This window comes from Hippocampus comes, unplaced genomic scaffold (assembly GCF_001891065.2).
Source record: "Hippocampus comes isolate QL1 unplaced genomic scaffold, H_comes_QL1_v1.1 scaffold17, whole genome shotgun sequence".
NCBI classification, from domain to species: domain Eukaryota; kingdom Metazoa; phylum Chordata; class Actinopteri; order Syngnathiformes; family Syngnathidae; genus Hippocampus; species Hippocampus comes.
The window spans coordinates 1,274,763-1,302,574 of NW_017805002.1; the positions used below are offsets into that span (position 1 = coordinate 1,274,763).

At 40.6% G+C, this 27,812-nt stretch overlaps 1 protein-coding gene across 4 annotated transcripts in view; it reads right to left on the reverse strand.

Annotated features, from left to right (window-relative positions):
- The window catches only part of ephb2b (eph receptor B2b), a 150,957-nt gene extending 128,179 nt beyond the window's left edge, over window positions 1-22,778 (reverse strand). For all 4 annotated transcript variants that reach the window (XM_019858178.1, XM_019858163.1, XM_019858171.1 and 1 more), the window contains exon 1: window positions 22,622-22,778. In XM_019858178.1, the coding sequence (XP_019713737.1) occupies window positions 22,622-22,673 (52 nt within the window). In that variant the 5' untranslated portion in view covers window positions 22,674-22,778. The remainder of the gene's footprint in view (window positions 1-22,621) is intronic.
- Window positions 22,779-27,812: the final 5,034 nt, after the last annotated feature.

Consider the following 27,812-nt stretch of genomic DNA (forward strand, 5'->3'; position numbering starts at 1 on the left):
AAAAACAGGCAGAGATGTGTGCATTAGCCGTCCCCCAAATAAAAAAAGACACCACAAAGGTCACCATGGAAGAGGAACTTTATTGTAAATGACGTATCCCCTTTCTATTAGCAATCCGGTTGCCCCAATAAGAATTCAGTATTCGGTAGTGCACTTCCATACACAGGAAGATTCGATTATCTGGAAGAAACTTTTTTGAAATGCACTTCTTAAATCAATTGGTGAATCTTAACAGGAGTTGGACTAGCCGAAATACTTTGGGATGCCAGTGCTGTATTTCATTAACGCAAGTTACCATGATAAACCACACCCCAGAAATTGCTTGTGGCCAATGACAGCAAAGCACTGAACAGACTCGACACTTTCATGGTGGGGCTGCGTTCAATTTTCCGATACATTTAATGATTTGTTGACGTAGCTATACCATTCCCTTAATTCCCAACTGTATCTCCATGAACCTATCAAGCTTAAACAATGTCATGCGCTATTCAATTAAATATATTCCATTTTCTGCAGCAGAATTTTTCGCGATGTCACAGAACCCTGCGATTTATAGTGATTGTTGATTTGATGGGCACAATGTACTGAACAACACTGCGCTCTTATGATTTGCAAAGTGGCTCATTGCACAGTCTTCTTAAAAAAAGTAAAAAAATAAAAAATAAATAAAAAAAAAAAGAAAAGGCTATTATCCCCTCCATTCCCTTGGATACACTGTGATAACCATCAAATAATAGATTTTCCATTAATATCAACAATTCGTGTGTGGGACATGGTGTAGGCGTGTGTATGAAAATGGATAAAAGTCTATTGAAAAACAGCATACATCCCTGTGGTCAAAAAAAATCCACTGTTCACAGTCGAAAAAAAAAATATCACATGCTGACCTATTGAGCTATTGATGGAATGTTCCTTTCGACAGTTGCTGCACCAATGATCCATGTGTACTGTTTGTGTGTGTGTGTGTGTGTGTGTGTGTGTGTGTGTGTGTGTGTGTGTGTGTGTGTGTGTCTGTGTGTGTCTGTGTGTGCGTGTGGTGTCTCTGTCTTGCTAAGCCAGGCCAGAGCAATCAGCACATTAAAAAGTGCTGCTGACTAGAGGAAGGCAGCCGGTGCGGGATAGCGCGCTCCAACGCAAATATGTGATTACTGTTTGCAGAAAGTCCCACAGCCATTTCAGTCTGCAGAGTCTACATGCGATCCGTTTCTGGAGCGGATGGATTGAGGGGGTCAGGGGGGGACTAATGACTCATGCTTCGCTGACGGATGGCCGCAGTGTGTATAAAATGAGGCGCATTTTGACAGGAATGGTGGTCACAAGGGGTGGCGGGAGGGGCTTCCAGATTTAACCCCTTACTTTGAAAAAGATGAACAAGATGGTGGACGACAGGCAGAATGTCAAGGGAGGTTAATTGACGTCCTGCTATCAGCATACACACACAAACGATGCTCGAGAAAGTCACGGGGTAACAGATAGTCTATTGAAATCCAACCAACAAGGAAGACAACATGCCTTTCTGTGGTCAAATCTGCCAACGCAGCTTCAACTCATACCAGGTATTTTCTGGTCAAATTGGCCTAGTTAAAAATGTTAAATCAAAGATAAACACAAAGGGAAAATTTTCAGTAAAAAAATAAATATATATCTTTTGCTGCACTTGTAATTTGTTTTCTTTTTCAAGTGAATCCGGTGAATATATTAGGATTGTGGGTGAGCTAGAATTTATCGCAGGTGACCTTTGGCGAGAGAAACGGGATTCACCTGGACTGCTGTGAAAGCAATTGACAGGAATAATGACAGGACTTCCGTCCCATCCTCCATGAACCAGAATGTAGCTGGCTTATGGAAAAACAATCATCAATTCAAATCTCTGTCATTTTCTTTCTTCTAATTTTTTCCCCCATTTCAGCTTGGTGGAGGCATGCACTCTGCTTAGTCACATTGTAGTTATGTATGTGAGCATTTTGGCATTGCTAAAACAACAAACTGATCGTTTTGGAAAGTACCGTACAATACCGAACTATATACTGTACAAAGTCAAGGCAAAATCTGGTTCTATGTCCTCTTAGCTGGCAGTTTAATCAAGTATTAAAATGTCTTTGAGATTTACTGGTTATTTGTACGTTCAGGAGAAATGCTATACAGTGAAACTCCTCTACAACGAAACCTACATGGGTGAAAATACCCCCTAGTGTGAAAAAATCTTCATGCATTAACACCATTCCCACTTTCCTGCCCCCCATACAACGAAAAAAAACCCTGTTACGTTATACGAAATCTTTTTCTCTGCTCTTGCCTCATGACGAGATTCACTACAACGAAGTCGAATCCAACAGCGACCTCTACTGCTTCGTTCGGAAACGGCAACAGCAACCACCACACTGGTTTACACATGCGCAGTAGTCCAGGAAGTATTTGTTATTGTTAGTTTCAGACGCAGCAAGAACGTTGCATTGCTAAAATGGCGACAAAACGGACCTTTGGATGTCAAGCAGCTAAGACAAGAAGAGCTGTGACGCTGGAAGAGAGGGTAAAAGTGATCAAAATGAAAGACGGAGGAAGCAAAATAAAAGACATTATCCAAGAAATTGATGTAACTGAAAGTGAATGCTGATCGTAAATTTCGCAATTTCTTTCCCTTTTTTTTCTTTCTACACGGACTACATGAAGTGTCAAATAAGTGTATGCTCATAATTATGCACTACTGCAATAAAAATAAAGAGTACACATACGTTTGTGTGTGTGTGTGTGTGTGTGTGTGTGTGTGTGTGTGTGTGTGTGTTGAGTGAGGCTTGCAGTTTAAAGACATCGGTGGCAGTTTTGTGGTAGCTATGTTTTACTTTTGTCAAGAAATCTTACAAGTCAAACTTTCCTTTTCCATTGGCTGATAATTTTGCTTCAACTAAGGAATACATTACTCATTTTGTTTTGTTTTTTTTTTCTGGTATTTTTAAGCCCGGCTTTTGCAGTGTATATAATCGTCAAACGGTTCTTATTAACAAAGACATTTAAAATTGAAAAGGAACAGTAAACTGACACAAAAGAGTAACTTTATTTTTTGTTTTTTTTCCACCAGCAGTCAGACCGAGGGTAATTGAGTATCTTTCTCGGTTGAGTTTAATTGCAGGCCTATCAGTCTTTAGCCAAGGTCTGTGCACAGTAAAAGCTGATGGCGCCGGCGGTAAGTCAATGATATCACTGCAAAGCCGCCGTATAATGGATGCCTGTTCGCTAAATCCAGCCATACTTTACGCCTGACACAAACTTGCACCTTCTCCAGGGCATGAGCAATGACAGCCATGCGGAATACCACACACACGCCCTCTCTCCGCACATCCCCAAACCTCGACTTTCCTCGCCACCCCGTTGCCACGGCGCTGGCTCAAGATGTCCCTGAGCGAAACAATGATCGTTGCGATGAAACCTCTCGTAAAACCGCTTTTTTAGTGCATAAATCCTTTCTCCCATGAAGCATGTTTTTGGATTATGACGGCGGACTGTGCAGGGGAATCTGGGCTGTGGCTGCAGTGGGAGGAACCGGTTAGGGAGGAAGGTTGGGATTACGGCCAGCCAGAGGAGAATGGGGTTTGGATTGTCGTGGCGTAGGCGCAAGAAGGCTGGGAGAGCTTCAAAAAGAGTACAAGATCGTGCTGGCACATTCCAGGGAAAACATTGCGTCCCTCAACGTGGCCCAGATAATTCTTCTTATCGATGTAGTTGTCACTCTTATTTGGAATTGCGCTGAAATAGGCAGCCAGGAAAAATCCAATTGGAAAACCTTATTTGGTAGGACATTTGTATTGTAATATCTGTTTCTTGTATTTGTGTGACGTCATAGAGAGGGGAGGAGCCAGGTTGGGGGAATATTGGCTCCGGTAGTTAGTCTGAGTGTGGAGCGCATGGGCGTGAGTTGTGGCTAACAGCAACTCCTATGAATGTGTGTGTTTATTGCTTATTTTGTTTATTAAAATGACGAATTGTATCAGCGACTGCGTGCATCCTTCTCTCCGCTACTGAAGGGCATTACAGTATCATATAATGGCGTCATCCAATGAAAATCATATAGGATGTCCAAATAGCACTCCATCCATTTACAACACATCCCCTGTACATTTAGTACCAGGAAAAATTAGCAACGAATCTTTTTTTTTTTTTTTTCAACAAGGGGAAAGTCTTGGGGTTCACTGACCTATTGCATGAAAACCGGGAGGGGAAGGGGTCATTCCACATTACCTACACACCCCAAAACACCTCCCCCATTTTGTTTTCAAAAGACAATAAAAGACGACAATCTGGAGTGGGATAATGAACAGAATCTTTTAAGCACATGAAATATTTTTTTGCTGAACTGACACATCGTGACAAATTCACGCATTATCCCCCTACTGATCGCTAAGCGTCTACTCATCTTTATTTTGTGTTTGTGATGATTGAAAGGTTAAACTTCAACTTAAACTATGATTTGTGCTGATTTTAACCAAAAATATCAATGCAATTTTTTGATGACCCTGTGACCTTTGTCACCCATCATCGCAAACTGTATAAGGAGAAAAATACCTTGTCATTGTAAATATTAATACAGTCCCCTCCAAAAGGTATTGGGATAGTGAAGCCAATTCGACTGCCTTTCCTGTGAGCTTAACTTTAGAAGACCAATATGAGGCGAGAGATCAACATTTCAGCTTCCATTTCCAGGAAACTGGATTAGTTTCAAAGACTGCAATCAATTGGGGCTTTGCCGGTGGAGATTTGAAGACTACATTTACACTAGAGTGACTGGAGAATCATCTGTTTGGTGTTTTCAGAGAATAAGAATTAAAAATTTAAATTAAAATAAAAACTGAAATGTTGATCACTGTCCCAATATTTTCCTCGCTTGTCCACTGTCAACATACGGTGAAAAGAGTTACATTTTGTCCAAAGTAAGCTGTCAAGCCCTTTGTGGCCAGTCTTTTTTATGAATTGTTTTGTTGGTCCTGAAAAAAAAAAAGCTAACGGAAGAATGGCTCTGCTTCACTTCAATTGAAAATGTGGAGAGTTGAGCCGGGGCGTTGCCGGAACAGAGCTGTGGTGAAAACAAGGAGGTGTTTGGAACAAAGGATTATCTTGAGGGAAAAGATGAGACAAAGACAAGGTGCTGCAGTCCGCATAAAAGAGGCGAAAAATCTTCAGTGTAACGCACATTTTTTTGTTGAAAGCCTAATCTCCCCTTCCTCAGCTAGCAATTTGGGACAAATTTGAGACAAGCGATTTACACACTTGAATGGGACCCTGCGGTTGTCACCTCCTCTTCACTCCTTGTGAAACTGACTTAAGTCTTCCTGTTTGGAGCGTCTGACACTGCCATTCAAGTGCACGGGGAAAAAAAAAAATCAACACTATTCAACATGCACATCTGGTGCTGTCTGAAAAAAATAAGAAAAAAAAGCCATTGCATATGTCGCGTAAAAGCTGCCAGCACACTCGTGTCATTCCTGACAGCTTAGGCCGAAATAACATCCTAATATCCGAAAACAGAGTGACTGGTAACATATGCAGATACGCAAAGTGAGACATTGTTGGTCCAGTTCTGATCTCATATTAGCATTTGTTAAAAATTATTATTTTGAGAGGTGTTGATGAGTGGGGTGGGCGACAGGTGCTGGATACTCAACGAAAAAAAAAAAAAAAAGGAGCCAATGGAGCTCTTTGTCAGAATAAGCACCCAGAAGGATAAGACAAAGGAGAGGAAGATGGCGGCAAATGTTTTGAAATGGTGTGGTGAGAGCGAGCGCTTGAGAAGGGCCCTCCAGCAACAAGAGTGTCTGCAGCAACAACAACAGCATAAGTGAGAGTTTAGCACACCTCCTTTAGGGCTGTGAAGCTGCACTTTCACCCCCTTGCCACAGTACTCAACGGCAATTAAGGATGGGCATTCAACTCTTATTTTGTTGTTTGACAATGTTGAACATTTCACGTAAAAAAAAATAAAAATAAAAAAAAATTGAAATCACATTACTTGCAAAAAGTTAGGGATATTCAGCATTGGGGTGACATTTCAGGAATTCAGAATTAGGATGAGAAATGATGAAGACATTTCCTTCTATGACTTTCTGTAACTCTGCTGCAACCTTTTTGCGACTCTCCAAGCTCAGGGGCCATTTTCCTCTGAGAACATCCAACCATCCATCCATCCATCCATCCATCCTCACAAGGGTCACCTAGGGACAATTTAGAGTGCTCCGTTGGCCTGCAATGTATGCTTATGGAATGTGGGAAGAAACGGGAGTACCCGGAGAAAACCCACGCAGGCACAGGGAGAACAAGCAAACGCTACACAGGAAGGCCAGAGACGGAATTGAACCCTGCACCTCTGCACTGAGAGGCGGACGTGCTAACCAGTCGATCACCGTGCCGCCCCTTCAGAGAAAATTCTGTTAAAAACCTTACAATGGCATTGTACATTTGATCAGCTGGTAGCTGTTGTTCTTCGTCTCACGGTATCAAAATGTCAAGAGCTTAAGGAAGTGCACTGTTTAAATGCCAAGTGTAATCGATTGCAATCAATGTATTGTATTGGTCAAATCATAGACGAAAATCAAATTTTGCTGTTCAACTCCTTGTTCGGGCAGCATGGTCCGCCTCACAGTGCAGAGTTGCAGGGTTCGATTCCGGCTCTGGAATTCCTGTGTGGTGTTTGCATGTTCTTTCTCTCCATGCCTGTAAGGGTTTTCTCCGGGTACTCCGGTTTCCTCCCACGTTCTAAAAACATGCATGGCAGGTGAATGGAACACTCGAAATTGTCCCAAGGTGTGATTGTGAGTTGGCTGGCAACCAGTTCAGGTTGCACCCCGCCTACTGCCCAAAGACAACTGGGATGGGCTCCAGCACACCCGCGAACCCCGTGAGGATAAGCGGATTAGAAAATAGAGAGAGCAAAAATAAATAAATAAATAAAACAACTGCAAACTGTGAAGCACGAGCGTGACCTAACAAAGATAGCCCTGATTCTATTTTTCCTCATGGAGGCAGCGGAGACGTTGCCAAACACAAACACCCCCACCATGTCCAATGCAACAACTTCAGCGCACGATTACGTATGTGCCACCTATTAAAAACATTTAAATGATGTGGTTTGATGCTTAATTGTGCGTCTGATTAAAAAAATAAATAAATAAATTGAAATAAAACAATGCAGCTTTGTTTACATTTTTGGCTTTGATGTAGTGTTACAGACAGTGTGCAGTTCAAAGTGATTCTGAATCTTTGGCCAACCCAGCTGGCAAGTAGGCGTGTATTATATACATAAATTTGCCACACTGTTATATAACAGTGCACAACGACTCATTCACAGATCAATTTTCAGAAACGGGCAGATTAAAAAAAAAATTGTTTGGCTGTTTAGTTTCATGCTTGATGGGTGCTCGAGACGAGATCCACCTATATGTATACAAGCATTTAAAAGTCAATTTTTCCAAATACATTCTCTTTAATGGGATGGAAATCAGTCTCAATGTTGTATTAAGCGATTAACGTTGGCAGGAAAAATTTTCACAGTTGACGTCATGTTGTCGTTGTTCTCGACCACAGATTCTCAGCATGTGCTACAGAGGCTCCCCCTTGTGGTATGCGAAGAATCACTGAAATATTTGAAATGCGTATGATGCTACTGTTTTGTTTTTTTTAGTCAGTACAGTATATTTATGAAGTCCAGTTCCAGTGTATTGAACATAAGTACAATATATTTGCATTTAATCATTTCGAAATGTTTATTTCGGAGCAAATTTATTTAACTTTTACGTTCAATACAACCAATTCAATCATGATTTAGGTACAGTTTTTTAAATATTCAAACTGTGCACAATGTTAGAATAGATCACAAAGATGTGACATTTTAATTTTCATCTTCTTCGTAATACAATGCTTGCCTCGTTTTTTGATTTAATTTTAACTTTGGTCATTCCAGTGGTACTGTACCTGGATAGTATTTGTTGAGGTTGGCCTTGATGCAAAAAGGTCGGGAACCACTGTTCTTCACCACAACTATTTATTGACAACACCTTTGCTGGTGCACTGCCATTTTGTCTCAATTTCTCCAAGACGCCATCAATTGATAAACAACTGCAGACAATTCACAGAATTACCAATAATCAATGATTGTTGTGCCCATCTCAAATTGCAACGGTGGTGCCAAAGAGGAAAAGTGAACCATCTATCAATCCATTCATTCATTTTCTATTGTGCTCGTCCACATTTGTGTTGCAGCTGAGCTGGCGCCGATCCCAACTGGCATTTGGTGTATACCTTAGACTGGTTGTTAGCCAATTGTGGGGCAGATGTTGACAATTTTCACACGTACTGTATGGACAATTTAAAGTCTAAGATGCTTGCTTTTGGAGTGTGGGAGTAAGTTAAATTAACTTTTCACAGCGACCTCTACTGAAAATTCACAAAGCCCAGGGAGACCATGCAAACTCCGCACAGAAAGCCTGGACCTGAGATTTCGAACCCAGACCTTCATACATGTGAAGCAGGTGTGCAAACCGCTCGAACACCGTTCTGTAAAATCAATCACATTCTGCTTTTGGCTTTTTTGTTGTGGTTTTGCATTAATGAAACAATTGAGGAACACTTTGTGTTTCATTGCGTCATTTGAGCCGACCTGACCTGCACCTCACACCTAAAAAGTGACTAATCCGGCTTCCGGGCCTTTGATTTCCATGTTAATGCCACAATGCTAAAAAAAAATAAATAAAATAAAAAAAGAAAAACACCCCATACAACTGGAGCCTGCAGGTGTTGGCACAAGCGTTCTCACATTATTGTCTGTGAGTGTGTGTGAGAAAAGAAGAATTTGAGCATGCTTTGAAACAGGGATTAATCCATGACTGTGTCTATAATCAGTGCACAGCTAAACCACTCAACATTATTTCGGGGCTAAATTCGTATTTCACCCACCCCATTAAAAAAAAAAAAAAAAAAAAAAAAAAGGACATAATACTGGAGGCGGTGAGATCAAAGAATCCCGCTTTTTGGGCGTAATGTGCTGTTTCACTGATCTCGTGGCAAGACAAGTTAAAACGTAGAGTAAAAAAACAACCCAGAGCTTCAGCATTCTGCTAAGCGAGGCAAAATATAGCCTCTGCATTGTGTTGAAACTGTAAGAGTCAGGGTGCCCGAGGGCCGTCTGAAGCAAAGACTCTCAATCTCTCCCTCCCTCTGTGTTCATCATCTCCACTGCAAATCACTCGAGCCGCTATGTGGAAATTGTGGAGGAACGGATGGAGATGCTCCACACTGATTCAAACACTTGACATCTTCCAGAAAGCAGCCTTATTCCAAACATGTTCTTTTAAATTAATGGAACACAGCAGACTGCTGATCGTGTTGACACCCAAGAGTGCAACATGACGCCTGCCCATGACAGAGCGTCAAAGTGCATCGCGACAAATTTGAGGACATTTTCCTTCCATTCGAGTCATAGTTAGAACAGGCCCGATTGTCCAGGGTGTGTTAAGAGTGACTTTACTCCCCAGGCAGATCAGAACATGTTTGAGGCAGACCATCTTAACAACAGAATTCAACCAACCACCAGCAGGTGTGTGGACAATCAAAAATGTTTACCGCTGATGCACCATCTTAAAAAAAAAATAAAAAATTTTGCAGCTACATCTGATAAAAGTTCGTTTTTATTTCATGACCCTGTAAAAAGTTTTTGCTTTTATAGTTTGTTTTTCCTTCCTTGCTGATCCAAGTCAGTAAAGACACTCGGATGTTTTAAAAAAAAAAAAAACGTTGAGGCCGACAAACATAAATGTTATTTGTGGGGCACACGTATACCGATCAGGCCTGGGCTGATCATCTCAAATACACTACACACACTAAAACAGCAGTAAGCAGCCAAACGGCAAATCATTCCTCATCAAGTGGGGCCTCTCACGTTTAAACAACAACAAAATACGGTTAAGAAATCGTTCGAATATCACTATGCACATAACATATTCAAGCCGCTATTGTTCCTACCGAGAACGTATTTGCGGTACAGTCGGAAGAAGGCATTTTGCTTCGTGGCATGGAAATGGCTTAATTCAACGGCTGCTGTCTTACATTAACTGACATTTACGGAGAGCAGAAATAGAGCCCCGTGCGGACTGTGAATAAAACAGTAGCAGCAGTGGTGATAAAGCGGTTAAAATATTTCCATGCTTAATCGGCAAAAATTACAAGGCTTGAGAGAAAGTATGGTGCAGATGAAAATGGTGCATCCAGACAGCATGGAAAGGTCACTGAAACGAAAACAGATGCGGTCTTGTTTTTAATTAAAACCAAGCACTCTCGCTAAATGAGAGAAGCAGCGACATGGGCTGGAGGTGAGACAATCATGCCAAGATAATGCTCAATTGCTTTTTTACCATTTTACAAAATTATGTTGTAGGTGTAGTCAGTACCTTGTTTTTCATTATTTAAACTAGCCACGATTGCGTTGATGCTATGAACTACAATGGAACCTCAAAGGCCGAACGTAATCAGTTTCATAACATTTCAACAGGGCTAAATGTCATACAAAGTATAAAAATAAGTTCCCCGATGCTCCCAGTTAAATGTAAAAACAATAAAATACTCCGCCATAACTTATCCCAAATGACAAAGGTGTAATGGGAAAGCCACAGGCGCCTTGAAATTGAGGTGCATACATTTTTATGATCGGGTCAAATTTGACCGGATTTTTCCCTTCCGATCAAAGCTACCAAGAGGCAAGTTATCAAACGTCTCAAAAAGACTATCCTGAGTGACTATTCTACGGTGTGAGGTGTTTTAAGGGTATTTTTCCACGACCTGATCTGCTTAGAAAGCAGTCTGAAAATTTAAAATGTCTGTGAACACAGGAGTTTGAATCCCCAATCCAGACATGCTATCATGTAGCCTAGGTGCTTCTATTTCTTCTTCTACTGCTATTCTAGACTGGGTCCCCAGCTGTATCGCACTGCCTTTCAGTGGCCAGTCTTGGTACTACAAACAACCTCTGGTGTGGGAAATATGACTTGCCATTGTTGGTGGAGCTATCGTTACTGTATGTGCGTGATGCGCTTTGTTGGTCATCTGAACACCACACACTAAAATGCAGGAAGAGAAACATTTTACAAATTTTTCATCACCCTGTAATCTGAAAAATTGGTTCATGTTTTATGTTTGTTTATTTATATTGTTGATGGCTGAAGACCCTCCCCACCAAAAAACAAAAAAGGTTCAGCACAGCAAGTGTGTAGTGATTTTATTTTACATGCATACAACGCTTGCTTCCTGATACTTCACTGAATTCAACTTGTTCAGGAAGAAGATTGACGTGCAATAATGTGGCAAAACATCAAACTGTGGTGCCTTCACCGACACCCGTGGCCACGTGTATTGTGTACGGAATAAAAGCCTGTTTAGACGCTATGAATAATAATATTCTAAATGTTTGGCCTGATCGTACGACATTCACTCCATTTAATAGTCTCTGCTGGATCTCTTTTATTGATTTCCCAGGCGCAGCAGGTCCCCTGAGATTTTCTATGGATCTTCCAGCTGCCCTCCCAAATGATCCATTGTGATTTGGTGGAGAAAAGCAGCCCTGCCCGGGGATGGTGGGGAAGACAGACAGGCTTTCTCCCCCCCCCCCCCCCACCTCTATTGTACACCTGATTTCAGCTTCCTAAGCCGCATTACTTCACGACTGCAGTGTGATTGCAGACATTGTGCTCGTTACCCCACTGGATATGTCTGCAGTTTTATTTCTGCCAGCTCTAATAGCCTGGGTACCATTTATAGTTGCTTACTCCAGTTGGAATCATTTACCGTACTTGGAAATGAGAATAAACTGAACACGGACGGTTTGTTGGGGAAGAGTGCATTATCAAAAGCAGCACTCTGGATCAGTGCTTATGCAAATCCTAGGAATGTTTCTCTGCCCAAATGGGGCATTCATCATCGTCGTCTTTTGCTGAATGCGAAACAACAATAAGAGCAGTGAGGCATCAATTTATTAGTCGCCACTGAGTCTTAATCTTTGCTGAGTTCTTTAGTTTGGATTTCCAAGAAAAAGCTGCGATGCTCTGAAGTGGTGCACGCTCAGACAACAAATAAATAATCTCGCCGTGGCTTGTGAGAATGACAATTATGCGCCTGTTTGAAATATAATCAAAATCTGCTGTGTCGCATGGAAAAAATCTACCACGTGCATTCAAGGAGAGGCATTCCAAACGATTCTTTGAGCTACGTTCTGTAAAACTGCTGATTAATTTTAGATGGAACAAATTTGAAAGTAAAGCAGATAAATTCGAAGGGAGATTATATTCCCACGATTGAACGTCAATTCCCGTGTGGTACCAGCAAAGGCAACAGAGGAATAAACAAGGTAAAATGCCCCTTAAAGAGTACAGTGACAAAGTATCTCCAGTATAAATAACCATATCCGTATGCAGTGAACAAATTAAGGTTTTCTGTACTTGTATCAAAAACAAACTCCCTTGAAGAGAGATGTTGACACTCGTTTTGTGGAGACGTTACAGTATATACCTTTACGTGGCGTCCCTTTCTGTCTGTGTAGCGTGCAACCATAGCCTGGAAGGAATCCAAAGAAAAAATGATTTCCTTTGTTGAACATTCACTTGTGTTCGCATTTCTATGACATTAGTTCTCCAATTGTATGCTTTTCAAGGTTGTGCGTGAATGTGATTCACAAATGATTTTCAAAGGTCTCGACAAAACTCCAAATAGGTTAATTAATTCCCGGTTTGCAGCCTTGGTGCAATTACTTGAAAAAGAAACAAATGACACTCAGGGACATTCAAATGCCCCCACCCCTTGCCCTCGATGCCCCTCAAATATCGTACCCAATTTAAAAAAGTCAACTCTTATTCCATTTGGAAGAAAATTGAATGCCCCTTTCACTTTTGATCATCATTGCCAGAGACAATTCTAAAATTGTGCCTCCCTGCCCTAAAAATGCCATTTCGCAAAAAAATATAAAGGGAAAGCACGACAGGATTGTAAAATATTCAAGGCAACAGATGCTCATCTCATACTTTAATCATCGTGTCAGTCAAAGAGAAAATCATCACGCTATTTATTGTCTTGTCATATCTGACGGGATCGGACAGCGTCACCGGCTAAAGTCAGTCTTAGCCAGAACTCGTCAACATAGTACAAGATGTTCTACATAGAACAGCACACCGGTAGATGTATTCTATACCTTGTTTTATCGTATACTATGGACATATGATGACTATCCGTTTTTTGTTTTGATGAGTTGGAATTTGAAGGAAATTTGAATGTCAAGAAAAGATGTATTCAATTTGTAGATTTATGGCTTTCTGGCTATGAGTTCCTGAGGCCTTTCATTGGGATCCACTGGTCATAGACATGCTACCAAGTCCATGCTGTCAAGTGAAATGGGTTTTGAGGGCTGAATTAAAAAAATTCCGCCCCAAAGAAATGGCCAGAATGTCTCCAAAATGGCCGCTTCAAACCAAAACGGCAGGCTTCCAGAGTCTTTTCTGGCATGGCCTCTTGGGATTTCGTTCATCTCATGCCAGCCACGACGACCAAATTTACGGTTGCCAAGTGAAATTGTCCGCAGGGGCTGAATTAAAAGAAAAATCTCTCTAATCATTTTCTCTTTAAAGCAGGGGCCCCCAACCTTTTTTGGCCCACGGACCGGTTTATGTCAGACAATATTTTCAGGGACCGGCATTTAAGGTGTGGCGGAAATAATACAACAAAATAATATGGTATGAGCTGCATGAAAATGGTGGCGTTTTCGAAATATAACAATAAACACAAGGAGCGTCGAATCTGGCCGCAACACTCCGATCGCTATGGCAATGTTTAATGTCTTCAAAATACGATACAACGCAAATTCAAAGTGCATGAAAATGACAATTAAAAGAAAAATCTCTCTAATCATTTTCTCTTTAAAGGACAACCTGAAAATTACATTGAATTGGCTGCTTCAAAATCAAAATGTCAGACTTCCTGGTCTTTGTACGGCTTTTTAGTAGTTTGTTGTGTTTTTACTGACTCTTACTGTTATTATTGTTGTTGTTATTTTAATTGCTTTGTTTTCTTCATGTTTTTGTTTGGCACTACATGAGAAACATTCTGACCACATTTTATGTTGTGACGTGAAATTGACAACGGGGAATTGATTTTCCAAAAAGCCACAAGACAAGTTTGTCTTACATACACCCCAAGAAATGGCCAAAAGATGTCCGACATGGCCGTTTCAACCAAGCGGAAGAGTACCTTTGTCCTTTCAGTAACGTGTTCTAAGACTTTTGTAGGTCTGACATTCCTACCATATTTCACATTGCCAAATGAAACTGGCATGGGGCAACAACTTTTTTTTTAATTTGGTTATTTCCTAGGGGATGAATAATTTTGAAATGCAAACAAACTGCAGGGTGCCATATAACAGTTGGTATTCATACCATGGCACTTCCACTGTAGGGAGTATAAAAATAGAAAAGTGATGCAACAATCAGTAACCAATGTTGCACATATGGAAAAATGTGCTCCGTTGTGGCAGAACCACGTCCTCTTTTGGGGAGAGATGACGACACCAAGCATTGAACTACAAGTAGAGATCAATCGATGATGATGCAGATTAGTTTCCAATGAGAAAGGTCAGCAAATGAGGGGTCACAGTGGGCGGACCATATGAACCAGAGAGAGGGACAGAGGGTGCATGGAGGGGGGGAGCAGAGATAGAGTGAAAACAAAGGGCAGTTGTCACGTGGGTCCAGAGTCGCTGATGGATGTGCGGCGTAGCGTCGTGTGTGCCGAGGCAGCGTTTTCAGGTAGAAAAAGACTCTCTCTTTGTCATGCAGATGACGATGCAATCAGGCTCGCTTTGTCTCGGCCCGACGGGCTGCGCTCCCGGGGACATTGAGAGCCCGGACCGCTAATCCGCTCCGGGTTTGTGTTCTCCGAGCGCGCATAAAAGGCGACGTCCCGGTACCTGGGGTGTGTGTGCGCGGATGGGGCTCTCCAAAACGAGGTCTGACCTCTCTCAGGCTACTCGCTCCCTTCTCTGCTTCCCTCAGTCTCTTTTTCTCCAGCTTGGTAGAGACAAGCCTCACTGTTTGTTTGGGTTTTTTTTTTTAATTCCGTCCCTGACGGCAGTATCATTTTGCAGCATGAACTTTAGTGAGCATGTCTGTCAGGCACAGACCCACAAAAAATGTCTCAAGAACCCGGGCACAAAAAGACATGGGAAATTTGCCCTTTTCTTTTTGCAGAAACATTTTAGGGTGATGTGCCCATTTTCAGGGGTCCTTCAACGAGGAATTTGTCCTAGGCATGTCTGTGAGTACAGCCACACAAAAAGTCACCAACTCATACCTGAAATGACACAGGGTGGAGGCCAATTTGGTTCTAAATGGCCACTGGAGAAAAAAAAAATTGCCTTGAGATTTTTTTTTCTTCAGTTCAGCCATTTGGTAGTCTATCATGAGTAGACTCACAAACGTCTCAAAAACCCATGTCGAACACACGGTGCAAGTTTGCCATTTTTGTTTCTTGTGTAGCAGTTTTCGTAATGTTGGCCATTTTCAGGCATAAGATATGTTTCTTTGAGGGATTTTTTTTTTCTAAATGTATTCCCCGGAGTCAGTTTCACTTTGCAACATGAAATTTAATGTGGCTAGTGATGGAAAACTTGGCAGAAAGACACACCTCCCAAATGATGCTCAAAAAAAATTTTTTTTAAACCCACACACAGCAAATTAAGCCAAGATATGTTTTAATTGAGAGTGCAAATGCAACCCGACAACGATATCCATTCCCGGCGGGTTTGTATGAATCAGGTCCACGCCAATAAACAAGGCTCAACGAAGAGAGCGCACCTCACCAATTAACATGCGCAAACCAAGATAGGCTACAAGAATAGCCCTGATAAAGATGCCTTTGTCAACATTTGGAGGGGTTACGCAGAGGTAATGAATGTTTCTCCTTCGTCTGTTTATTTGAATTAGTCGCCTCGTCTGCGTCAAATGTAACACTGCGGCGCTGAAGCTAACCCCCGTGGAAAACGAGTTTGTCCAAAAATATCATTCGACGTGAAAAATCTGGAATTAATATGCCTAACGGTATCTGTCTGCGGACCTCTGAGAATCACGTCTGAGAGACACTGTGTTTATCCTAAATTCTGAAGAGCAAATTAACAGTAAGCCTAGACGCTTGCACAGCAAAACAGCTCTTTTTCCATTTTGATTCAATCACTTCAACAACTCCATTGACGTTGAGAGACTGCAACAGAACAGAAGCGCCGTCCCATGTGACGCACTCCAGCGTGACCTCAATTGTAAACAGAAAGTAGCAGTACCTTTCTGACACAGTCTAATTGAATTGCATTGCAAGTGTGGGTGTATCTAATGAAGTGCCTAATGAGTGTACCGCAACACGCTAACAACGTAGCAGAAACCGACAGCACACGAGAATAATTAGCCCCTGAGCCCAATTCAACAAATTTCCGACCTTCACAAACCCCCTTTTTCTTTGTTATTTTCTATCTGAAGCTGCCATGCCGACCCATCAATGAGGCTCTATTAAGAGGGGAAATGGTGAGCCATGCCTGATTTTACTCTAGATGACCTAATTTACCAGCGCTAATAACAAGGGAAAAGTGGGAAGGAGGTGCTACATTTGCTATGCATGTTCAACACTGAATGGGAATTCAACTGGCAGAGCATGTCTGCTGAAATGAATAATAAAAAGCAAATAAACTTGGGCTGGATTTACACGGCAGGTCCAAGTGGCCAATTTGGATTTAACGCCTATTTAATATGGACGGGGTACATCCACCCTCAATTGAATTGTTGTTAAAATTTTACACAGCTTGAAAATAAACGGCTACATTTTTTATCCAATTCAATAGCCGATAAATAAAGTGAAATTTATTGCCATGTGTCTCATTTTCAAAGTAACACGTTACCTAAAAGTAGCCCAAATGTGTTTTTGAGTCGAGTAAAGACGAAAAATGGTGGAAGCCATCGCCATTCGTGTATATTAATACAGTGACAAACAGTCATAGAAAACGTCATTTTAAAAGGCTAACGCGACAATAATGTTATAGTCTCATTGCACCAAGTCTTATTCTTGCATGCAGGTCAAAACTGGGTCACTAAGTCGGCTTTTAGCGTTTTATATATATATGCCGATTTCCATGACAAATATAAATGTGTCTTGATGACATATGAGTTTGTAAATTTTTAGCTAAGAGCTACTTGCTTTTAATGGGAAGCCATTACAACCTTCACAGATTTATTTAGTTTAGTTTAGTTCCACGATGTTGCATCCAAAAACAGAAACGAAATACAGTACTGCTGAGCCAGACCATTCACATTGTGAAAAATGGATTCCCTCATTTTGAATGTGCAACCACTAAATTAATGAAAAGATACATTGACATTTTTGGCACTAAATGAACAAATCACAGCGTTTTTTTGTTTTAGATGAAATACTTTGACGTGAAGCTGCTTTTATTGCTCGTCAAAGCATAAAATGGCATAAAGTATGTGTTTGTTTCAGCATAGTCTTGGCACACCGTTCTGCTGATTAATTAGTATGCTGTCAGTAATAAAGGCGTCAAATTATGAAATAAAACAACTCAGAATTCTGACCCATTCTGACACTTGAATACACTGTATTCTTCAATCTAATACTTTGTTCCTTTAAACGTTCATACTTCTAGCATGCTTAGCGGTAATTTTAGCATCAGGTGTAGAGGGCAAATCTAGGCGGATTGGAACAGTTAAAGGTACAAAAGCCCGAAGGCATGGCTTGTGTAGTGCAGACAGCCGCAGTCAGTCGCAGACAGCTGAAGGTGTGGAAACCGTGCCAAAGAGTGCATCCTATCCTGGTGGGACCGAACCGGCAGGATCGCAATTCTCTGGCAAGGCTTCAAGAAGCACACCTACCTTCTTTTTTTTTCAGCTTTGATTATGCACGACAGAGCCAGAGAGAATCAGAGAAAAGGTCGACGGCATACAACAAACCAGCCCGCGAAGTGGAGTCTGTGATGTTGCGCAGCGTTGGCCGCAGCAAAACTGTAATACGCCACCTTGATCTCCCCCGAAAGAAAAAATACACGCGACCCGTAGACGCCTGAAATGTGACACACCTCCTTCAAGGGAAACAACAACTGGTAGCAGCACTAATTGAGATTGTGCACGCAAAGTGACAATACCGGGGTGCTGTGCAGCATGGATTAGCTCCTGAATAGAGACAGATTCTTTGTGAAAAGCCCACTGTGGCAGTTGGCATGCGCGCCAGTCCGCCGCATCTGCTCATTGGGGCCACTGAGAAAAACACTGGATCGTATATATGCCGCGCTCGCTCATTTTTTACCTTCTTCTAATCCCGTTTCTCGGAGATCCTGCCCCGTCGGGTTTTTGTTCCTCGGACATAAAACAAAATGCTTCCATGTTACACTAACACACACATTCCTTACAAAACAATTCTGGTTCAAAACAATGGAAAACATTTGCATATCAAAGCGTCTTTACCAAGCTCGGTAGGATTAGCTCTCATATTGTGTGTGCTGAAACATCATCGTATCATACGCTGAAGGCAGTACATCAAACGTACTTTGTCCAAAATTGTTCCATTTCATATTTTTTCAAACCGATATTATTGGGCAGTCCTTCTTAAGAGGGTCTGATGTTTTTACAAGTCCACAAATCTCAATGCCAAGGGAACACCACCAGAAAAATTCCGCAGGTTAATGATGTTTTTTCTGCCATCTGGAGAAAGAGCAATTAATTGCTATGCCTGTCACTTTACATTGATAGCATAGGTAGTTATAGAAAAAAGACGCAGTATGTTTGAAGTAAATAAATTATTTCTGGACCAGTGAAGTGAAACGGGATGACACACATTGGGCTGGGAATGTGATGCACACTGAACAAAAGTGACGCAATTGTCTTATTTTAATAAACAGTGCAGCAACACATGTCAACGAAACTACGACAACACTCAGAGGCATATACAGTATTCTTTATCCTTTAAAACGACTTCCATTGCAGTTTCCCGAGTAGTTGTGCTCGTCTCCTTCATGTATTACACTGTGGCGGCGGGGTGGCCGATGGTTAGCACATCCGCAAACCCGGGCAAAAACTTTTTTTTTTTCACCCCCCAATTGTAGTTGTTGACATCAAACTGACAAACAAACTTGGTATTTCGGAAAACAAACCTGGGAAAAGCTGGCTTCGCCTCCCAACTTTATTTCAACGTGAATATTTCAATTCAATCACGCTTTCGGTTCCATTATGATTCCGTGAAAGAAAAACGCACACAAAAAAAAACAAAAAAAAAAACAGGGAGAATGGACCCCGTGGACTGGCTGATCCCAACACCAGCTTGCATACTGGCCTTTCGCAGAGTGCTGCCGCATCATGGCAACACCTACCCAACCAGAAAATGTCTGCAGCACCGCAACGGATGTCAGAGGCCAATTGGAAAACACAAGCGGTTCCACCTAGAGAATTCCCAACCCCACTTTTAACTGCACGTGCTGCTGCGGTTTTATGGCCGCGTATAAATCTGAATTCTAACTCAACATAATTCGATGAGCCTTGTCGTTAGTATGGCTGTCGACTAAACGCCGATGATGATGATGAACGGGCCTGAAACCGGAGCGGGATAAATCCTCGGTGTGTTTTCCTGGACATGTTTGACAAAGCTCTCCTTATTTGCCTGTTCCACCTCCATTAATCTTCAAACACGCCCGCTCCTTTCCTGCTGGGTTAACCAATAATTCGATGCGGCTTCTCACACAAGCACTAATCAACAATTTAGTGCTGTACCTCAATCCCCCAGGATGAATGAAACGCCTCTGTAAGGAAAGACTCGAATGTACGCCATCTGTAGCTGTCCCACATTGCTACTTATAAGGGCGGCGGCACAATGTGGTCTCGGTGACGTGAAATAAATCAAAGCCACTACATCGTATTTCTGACTGCGACAGAGTGATGACGGCAACTTCCTAAAATGGCACCGGCACAGTAAAGCGCACAAACGTCTTACAGTAAGTGTTCTTATTTGAATGGTTTCCTTTAAGTGAATTAATTCAACTCCGGTCGTCATCATGACCTTCCTATAACTGTACGAAAAAAGTTTTAAGTGACATTTTGACCATGGATAGTATAGAAAAAGTGTGAGTACAATTCTTGGATTATGTTTTTATTGTTTCTTTAGCATATCCAAAATGTTGATGTTTAAGCATGAAAGAGTTTTGGACCAAGGCCAGCAGCGGATTTTTTTTTCCCCCCCATTTTACATTTTCAAAAAGTGGGTCACTTTGACCCACCTCATAACAGGAATGCCAAATGTTCCAAATGTGAAAGAACTACTATTGGCTAAGCTTGTACACAGCAATATTCAAAAGTATCCAAAAAGAGGTCAACAATAGTAATGTTCTAACAATCCACTGGAGGCTTCACTTCCCGTTGCATGCCGGGATTTTTTTTTCCTTTCTCTTTTCGGATTAGAGCTCCAGTGACCTCTTTTTCAACCCTTCAATTCTCATACGTAAGTCATAGTTTGCCACTTCATTGGACCGTCGGTGAGGGTGATCTATTGAATGGAAAAAAAAAAAAATGGGGCCCTGAGCGGAAGGAATCTTCACTTGGGTGGGGCATCATTCGCTATAGGTCTACCAAATCGAATTGGACGTCGAGCATTAAAAAGCCAAAACCACGTCGCCAAAAAAAAAAAAAAAAACGGCACCGAAGCACTTGTTATCTTAGTCCCTGTTCTCTTGCAGTACGGCACGGTTAATGCATGCATCCATGTAAAAAGCCATTTTTGCTCAACTCTGTTAGTACGGGGTTGCGTTTGTGGCGACTGCAACATATATTTTGCAAAATGTTCGGACACAGACGCTGTTACTTTTGCAAAAATTATGCGGGGTTGGCCATTTAACACTGGTGTACATGCGATTGTATGAAAGCCAGCTTGAAAATGACAAAGTGAAATACAGACCGACTGCAATGTCATCTCTTTTGTATTCAAAAAGGATTTAAAAATCTGAATAAACAAAAATAAAAAACAACTGTGTCACAGTGAAAGATTTTACAGTATTAGTGGGTTATTTTTCTATTTTGTCATCGTGTCACCTTCTGGGTTTATTTTCATCAACTATTTTATCATAATGTTCAACCGATGTGACTCCATATCATCTCATATGTAATGTAAATGGAGTTGTACGCTAAAAAAACTGACCAGAAGTATATTCAGATTCCCAAATGTTACTAAATTCTGTTAGTCTGGGGGTCCAAATAACGGCACATATTTTGTGACACACATACCGCTTACATTTGAAACAAATATTTGTGGGTGATTTAACTTCAGCGTACTTGCATATAAAACTTGTATTTAAATTACAAAGGTCCGGAAAGCAAATGCATAAAAATATATTTTAACTAAGTAAAAGCAGAAAAGCAGCTTATCAACAAATTTGCACCATGATGGGAGATTTTACGGGAAAAAAATGTGTTTGCGCCTTGTTTTTCCCCATCTATTTATTGTTTTTTCATGTTTTTCCGGACTTTAATTTACCTCTTTTTTTTTAATCAGAGCTTCCCATTGTGATGCATCAGTTAACCTAAATGTTTCCTCACACTGACTCAAAATTAAGGCTGTGACACTTGACATACAATGTAATTTTTTCTGTGTCATAAAATTGACCAGAAACACATTAAAATGTACAACTAATACGGTGTCGTTTCATCCTATATTTACAGTTACACTCTTCAATTGAAGCACAATTCTAGAATTTGTGACATACTGGCATTTTGGGGGGGGGGGGGTGAATGACACACACAAACTCATTCTCTTCTTTTCTTGTGCATTATGAATTCCAGTTAAAATAAAATAAAATGTGTTTTGCCTGATTACTCATGCTTCGATCAGAGTAAGTAGTACATTATAACAAATCTTCCCAGCCGGCATATTTAAATTTATGAGTGCAACTGTATATCGTAGTTATCTTAAATTTTTATGACGTGACACTTTCCAACCTCTGTAGCTCCCTATATCATATCAGCAGTGTCAACGGAATTGTGCATCCAAGTGTTACCAGAGAAGCACTTAAATGTACATGCATTTAATGATTTTTCATGCAAATGTCATCATAAAAATCCAATGTTGAAACAAGAGAACTTGCAAAACTACTATCCGTGCACATTAAAAGAAGAGGCAATTTTGCATTAGTTTTTGAGCATGTGTGAGTGTGCTTGAGTTCGCACGTTCTATACTTTCAAGTAAGACGACACAAAAAGTCGAGCTGTTTCTTTAAAAGTGAAGGATGCTTGTTCAGGGATGTTTATGTCACTCCATCATCATTATAGTCACTGTACCCCCATCGCCATCATCATCATCCTCATCCCCATCCCCATCTACAGACGCACTCCGCTGCATAACAGTGCCAAACAAACGCCACATTCGTCCACAAAAAGAGGGAGGAAATAAAACGAATGCGTTGCGTGTCATTTTTATTCCACCTCTTTTTATTAAGAATGCGGTCACCGGAGACCGTCGGCAACGTCAAAAGCCGGTACGAGGATGCGTGCGATTCTTTAAAACCCACACGTTAGCTTACCTTCAACAGCTATTACGACCGGCAAAGTCCAGAATATCCATAGAATATCCATGGTCGCGGTCACTCAAAAACGGCCCCGGGCATTCAAATAAAATAGGTCCAGAAAGCCATTGACTGCCCGACGCGTAGAGGGCACAGGCGGTCCTTCACCTCCAGCAGAGCGCGCTCGGATAGCAAAACACAAGCGACTCAAATCTGGACCAAATTTGGGCGAGACCAAACACACGCAGACACCGGGGGTGGTCATTGTGACTAATCATCACAAATGAGTCACGCTGTGTCTCTAGACCGTGTCTCGCGTGAAATAATGGTTATTTATTTAATATTTGTGATAATTGAGGACGATATTAAAATAAATATTTCAATTTTTCATGACCCGATTGGTCACCGGAACATTGGACTCCCCTTTTGAGCGAAGTTGTTTTCACCCAGCTGTCAATCAACAGGAGAAGGACCGTCCTTCTCCTCACCGCTTTTTACCTTTCTACTAGTTTTGTGATTTGGCACCGTGCAGGAGGCTTTAAAAACTGGAAAAAGTTTATACCTCAACTTGCACGCCACTCCAGATGGAAACACGCAAACCGTGCTGTTGAGTAGGGATTGCTTTATACAATACGGAGTGTTCGTTACGGGAGCTGTGCCGTAACAGGTGCTGCAGCAGCGTGAGTAAACGTTGCCTTTTTTTTTGTTTTTGTTTTGTTTACTACGTCACCAACCTGTTTTTTTTTAGTTTGTTTAAAAAACAGGCAAATGCAATTGTATCGTATTTTTTTATCCATTTTCATTAAATAATCATTAAATGTTGTTTAATTATAATAATGTGACGCTCAAGGATGAACACTTCGAGCGAGGAAAAGCATTTCCGAGTTGTTTGTATGTCGTCTTCAATGACAAACAATGTACGTACATGTTAGACAATTTTAATAAATTAACCAAAGATCAACAAAACGTGATCAAGTTAAACTACTCTCTCTTTTTGATGTAACTCACATGGTAAAGATAATCATACGAGATTTCTCTTTCTTTGTTTTGTTTTTTAACCATCTTTCATGAATTTGGGATTAAGATGGAATGTGAATGCATCACTACTGAGGCCGGAAATGATTTGAAAATATGCATCTTATCTTACACTGGTCAACAAATTTTTACAAAACTTTTTAATCAGAGATGCAAGTAAACTTTTTAAGAAGCAATTTTTTTCACTGATTCCTCACCTGCCCTCGTTTTTTTCTCTTGTACACCATTTTTTTGTAAAAATACTAATTATAAATCAATAATATAATAATCTTATAATTGTAATATAATAATGTACTACATTTATGAATTAAGGGGGAGATTCAGCAACAGGTGGAATTTTTTTCTGATTCGTCAAAGCTATAAAGTACGCTTGGTCAAATTCGTATTGCGCAGGTATTGCTTTTGTAGATCAAAGTTAAAAACAAAAAAAAATGTCAAAAACCTAACGTGCTAGAAAAAAAGTGAAGACATGTTTCAAACTGGCATCAAAAATACATTCAGAGACACATCAAGCCATCTCTGATTAAAATTTGCTGTTGATCAATGGTGTTAATGTGCATGGTTTAAAATTGGTGATTAAAAAACATTTGAATGTTTTGAACAGATCCTCCCATCAAATTGAGCTCCCCATTTGACGGAACAGACTTCATATTGTACTGTACATGAAACCCCAGCAGGAGAGTTTAGCAGTTAGTGAGCGCTCTTGCCATCTTACTCATCATACGAGTGGAACCACTTTGAAATACGTTGCCTCAGTTCGTCATCAATTATTCATCATAAATAATTAAAACTGGGATGTGCTCACCGTTTTTGGATCTACTAAGGCGATATAATGGTTTTTTTTCAACACAGGAAGACATGATTTTTGAAGAATTAATTCTCTGTTTGTTCATTCATTTTATAAAAATTTTAATACGTTACATTCTAAGAGGCAGAGGTTTCCGTAATTCTCGTAAAAATGTTGGAGCAAAAATTGAGTCAAATTTAAAGTGTATCAATTAAAAAATACTGACATTTCACAATAACGCAAAAATAAATCAATTCTGGCAACAACAAAATAAAAACGGTTACATTTGAGAGCAGTGGTAGGGAATCTACGGCTCGCGGTCCATACAAGGCCTGTAAGAGTATCTGCTCTTGCCAGCCATGCAAATAAACAAATAAAACATTAGAAAAAAACAAACAAACAAAAGCCCCCAAAGATTCAACACGTGTTCATATTATATAAAAATGAACTTTTCCTGGAAGCTGTGTAGAAGCACTCTCTGGCTTTCATTGAACCTTACTGATGTCTTGGCCCCATCCGAGTTGGACTCTATTGATTCCAGTTCACTTGACTGTCTTGACACGGGATGGCGTCCAGGTGATTAGGACACAGATGGAGCCAAATGTCGGGGGAGCACAGAGAAAGCAGCATGCCGGAGCTCTAATGACTTCCAGACAAGCCCCGTGTGGAACTCGGCCAAAAGAGAAGTGAAAATGTTGAAGAAATGACATTAATGCTCTTCTCAAGTTGCCCGCAGACATATTGCTTCCGGACTGCGTTCAAATGCAGCGTGTCGGTAAGAAAAGTAGCGGGAAGCAATGCGCGCTTTTGTGCAAAAAGTAAAACACACAAAACATAAATGGGACAAACTTCAATTACACTAGATGAGCAGAGTAAGGGAGACCTGATGCTAAATTCAGCATTGATTTGTCGTAGTTATTACAATCAACTCGTATCATTTTATTCATATCAGCTGCATGGGACAAAATAAACGTGCAATTTAGAAATATTTATTTTCATCACCACACCTAAAGTACTTTTAATAATAACAATAACAATAATAATAACTGCGTGTGAATAAGGATGGTTTTCTTTTGTTTTAAATCCAAATCCCTTTTAAAATCAGAATTTTCCTTTACGAGATTTTTTTTCGAGGGGAGGGGATTTTTTTGTTTTCAAAATGTAGTTTCTTTCACTAATTACATATCAGCCCGAGCACCAACCATGACTGGAATACTAATATTTTACTGTTTTTATGAATTAATTTTAAAAAATAACGTCTTTAATTGTATGGTGGGAAGCAGAAATTGCACTGCAATTTCATAGTACCGTCTAGAGATTATTGATGTTGGGAGGAAATTACTGTTATTAGCACTTCAAATTATTCGATTGAAGAAACATTTGAAACATTATTTTAATAATGATTGTAAGTTTAGTGATTTAAAATGCATACAAAATTATTTGTAACACGTATGTCAGTGTGAAATAGCTAACGTATTTTATTTACAATTAATTAAAAAGTTAATATTAATTTAATGCTTTAATTTGATCATGGTATATTTCGCATCATAGCCGGACAGATACAAAAATAAATAAATAAATAAGCTGGGCGCTGTACACAATTTTTTTTTCTTTGTACCTTAATTTAAAGCAAGGCATGAGAACATTCATTGATTGAAACACTCCAGCTAATTCACTTTGAGACAGGCAAGATAGATGGACTGAATTTATTTTAATGTCGAGCTTCAGGAAAAAAAACATCAAATGGGGTACTGCAAGCTCTACAGCCGAGTGTTGACGTGTGGTTGCATCAACGCTGCCACCTAAGGTTCAAACGTTGAACTGCCCTGCATTGTCTATTGAGAGTGTAACTGTGGCCACCGAACCTCTTATATGCAGTATTATACTGATATATATATATATATATATATATATATATATATAGATCTCTCTCTCTCTCTCTCAGCAATCGCTGAACAGAAAACCAACATTAAGTGCAATAACTCATTTTCTGCTTTTTAATTTTTTTTTTTACCAAAAATTAACTCACTCAAAATTTTAATGTTGTTGGTCCTGCATATTATTTCAAAGGCACAAAAAATGATTAGGCCGATGGATGTGGTGTGCAGGCCACCTGATATATCACGTCAATTCTCCATCAGAAAGCGTATCCATCCATTTTATACCGTGCTCGTCGTCCTTTGGGTTCCTGGTAATCGAAGCTATCCCTGCTGCCTTTTGGCAAGAGAAACGGGGAACACCCTGAAATGGTCGGCAGTCGATCACAGGGTGCAGATATCCGAGCCTGACTAAATTTTGACGGGAGAAGTGAGGTACATGCTTGACTGTTCCTCGGCCAATTGCAGGACCCATGTCGACAAAAAGTCATGCAAGCTTCTGGAAAAGTATGTCAAATGACATTTGGCATGGTCAGGTTCACCAAGGATTGGTCATCAGCCAATCAAATATAGACCAGCAACCATTCACATTGAAACCTATTATAATGTTCAATCAATGATTTTTTTTTTTTTCCAACGGGTGAAGTATGCATACTGAAAACTCTACACTGAAAGGTCTTAGCCGAGATTCACACCCGAACCTCAGAAATGTGAGGGAGACATGCTGACCACTATGATACTGAGCTGACAGCTTTAAATCAGTTTGGAAATTAAAAGAAAATCCCACTTCCATTCCTCGAGGTTAAACAAATGCTTTTGAAAAGAATTTAACGGCGCTTAGGCAGACTTCCTGCGGGTCAGCAGCTTTTCTCATCCTCTGGAATTTAAAGGTATTTACAAGAGCCACTTTGGGCTGGAACTGATTTCCACCTCTTAAAGGCCTTCCGGCAACATCAGGGGCACAAAGTCTCTCTCACTTTAGCTGTGCGATCTCGGTTAGTGCAGGGAAAAACCAAAGGATTAACCTTCAGTAAGATCACATTTTCACAAGAAGGCAGAGCCGAGTGGCGCCGGGTTCAACGAGCAACCCGAGCTAACCGGGATCATCCAAGTGTTTTGACGTGTGGAAAATAACTGATGTTATCTCCTCGGCCAAATGAAAAAGAAGCATTGCACCACAGGGACGCAAAGGCAAGCTGAGCTGTTCTGCTAAGGGAATATATCAACAGAGATGGTTTTGCAACTTGTTTCATAGGCTGGATTTGCACTGCAGGTAAACCGTAATATTTACATAATATGACTACTATTATGTATTACATCGAGTTTAGCCAAAACCGTCCATCACCAAGGCTGAACTTTTTCGCCATAATTCCAACAGATAGGTTTGGTGCTAAAACAACACCGATCATCACCCGAAGAACAAAATGCATATACGAAGCATTGTGGCAAAAGCATCACGCTTTGGGGCTGTTTCTCTTTAGCTGGAACTGGGGCCTAAACCAAGGTCGAG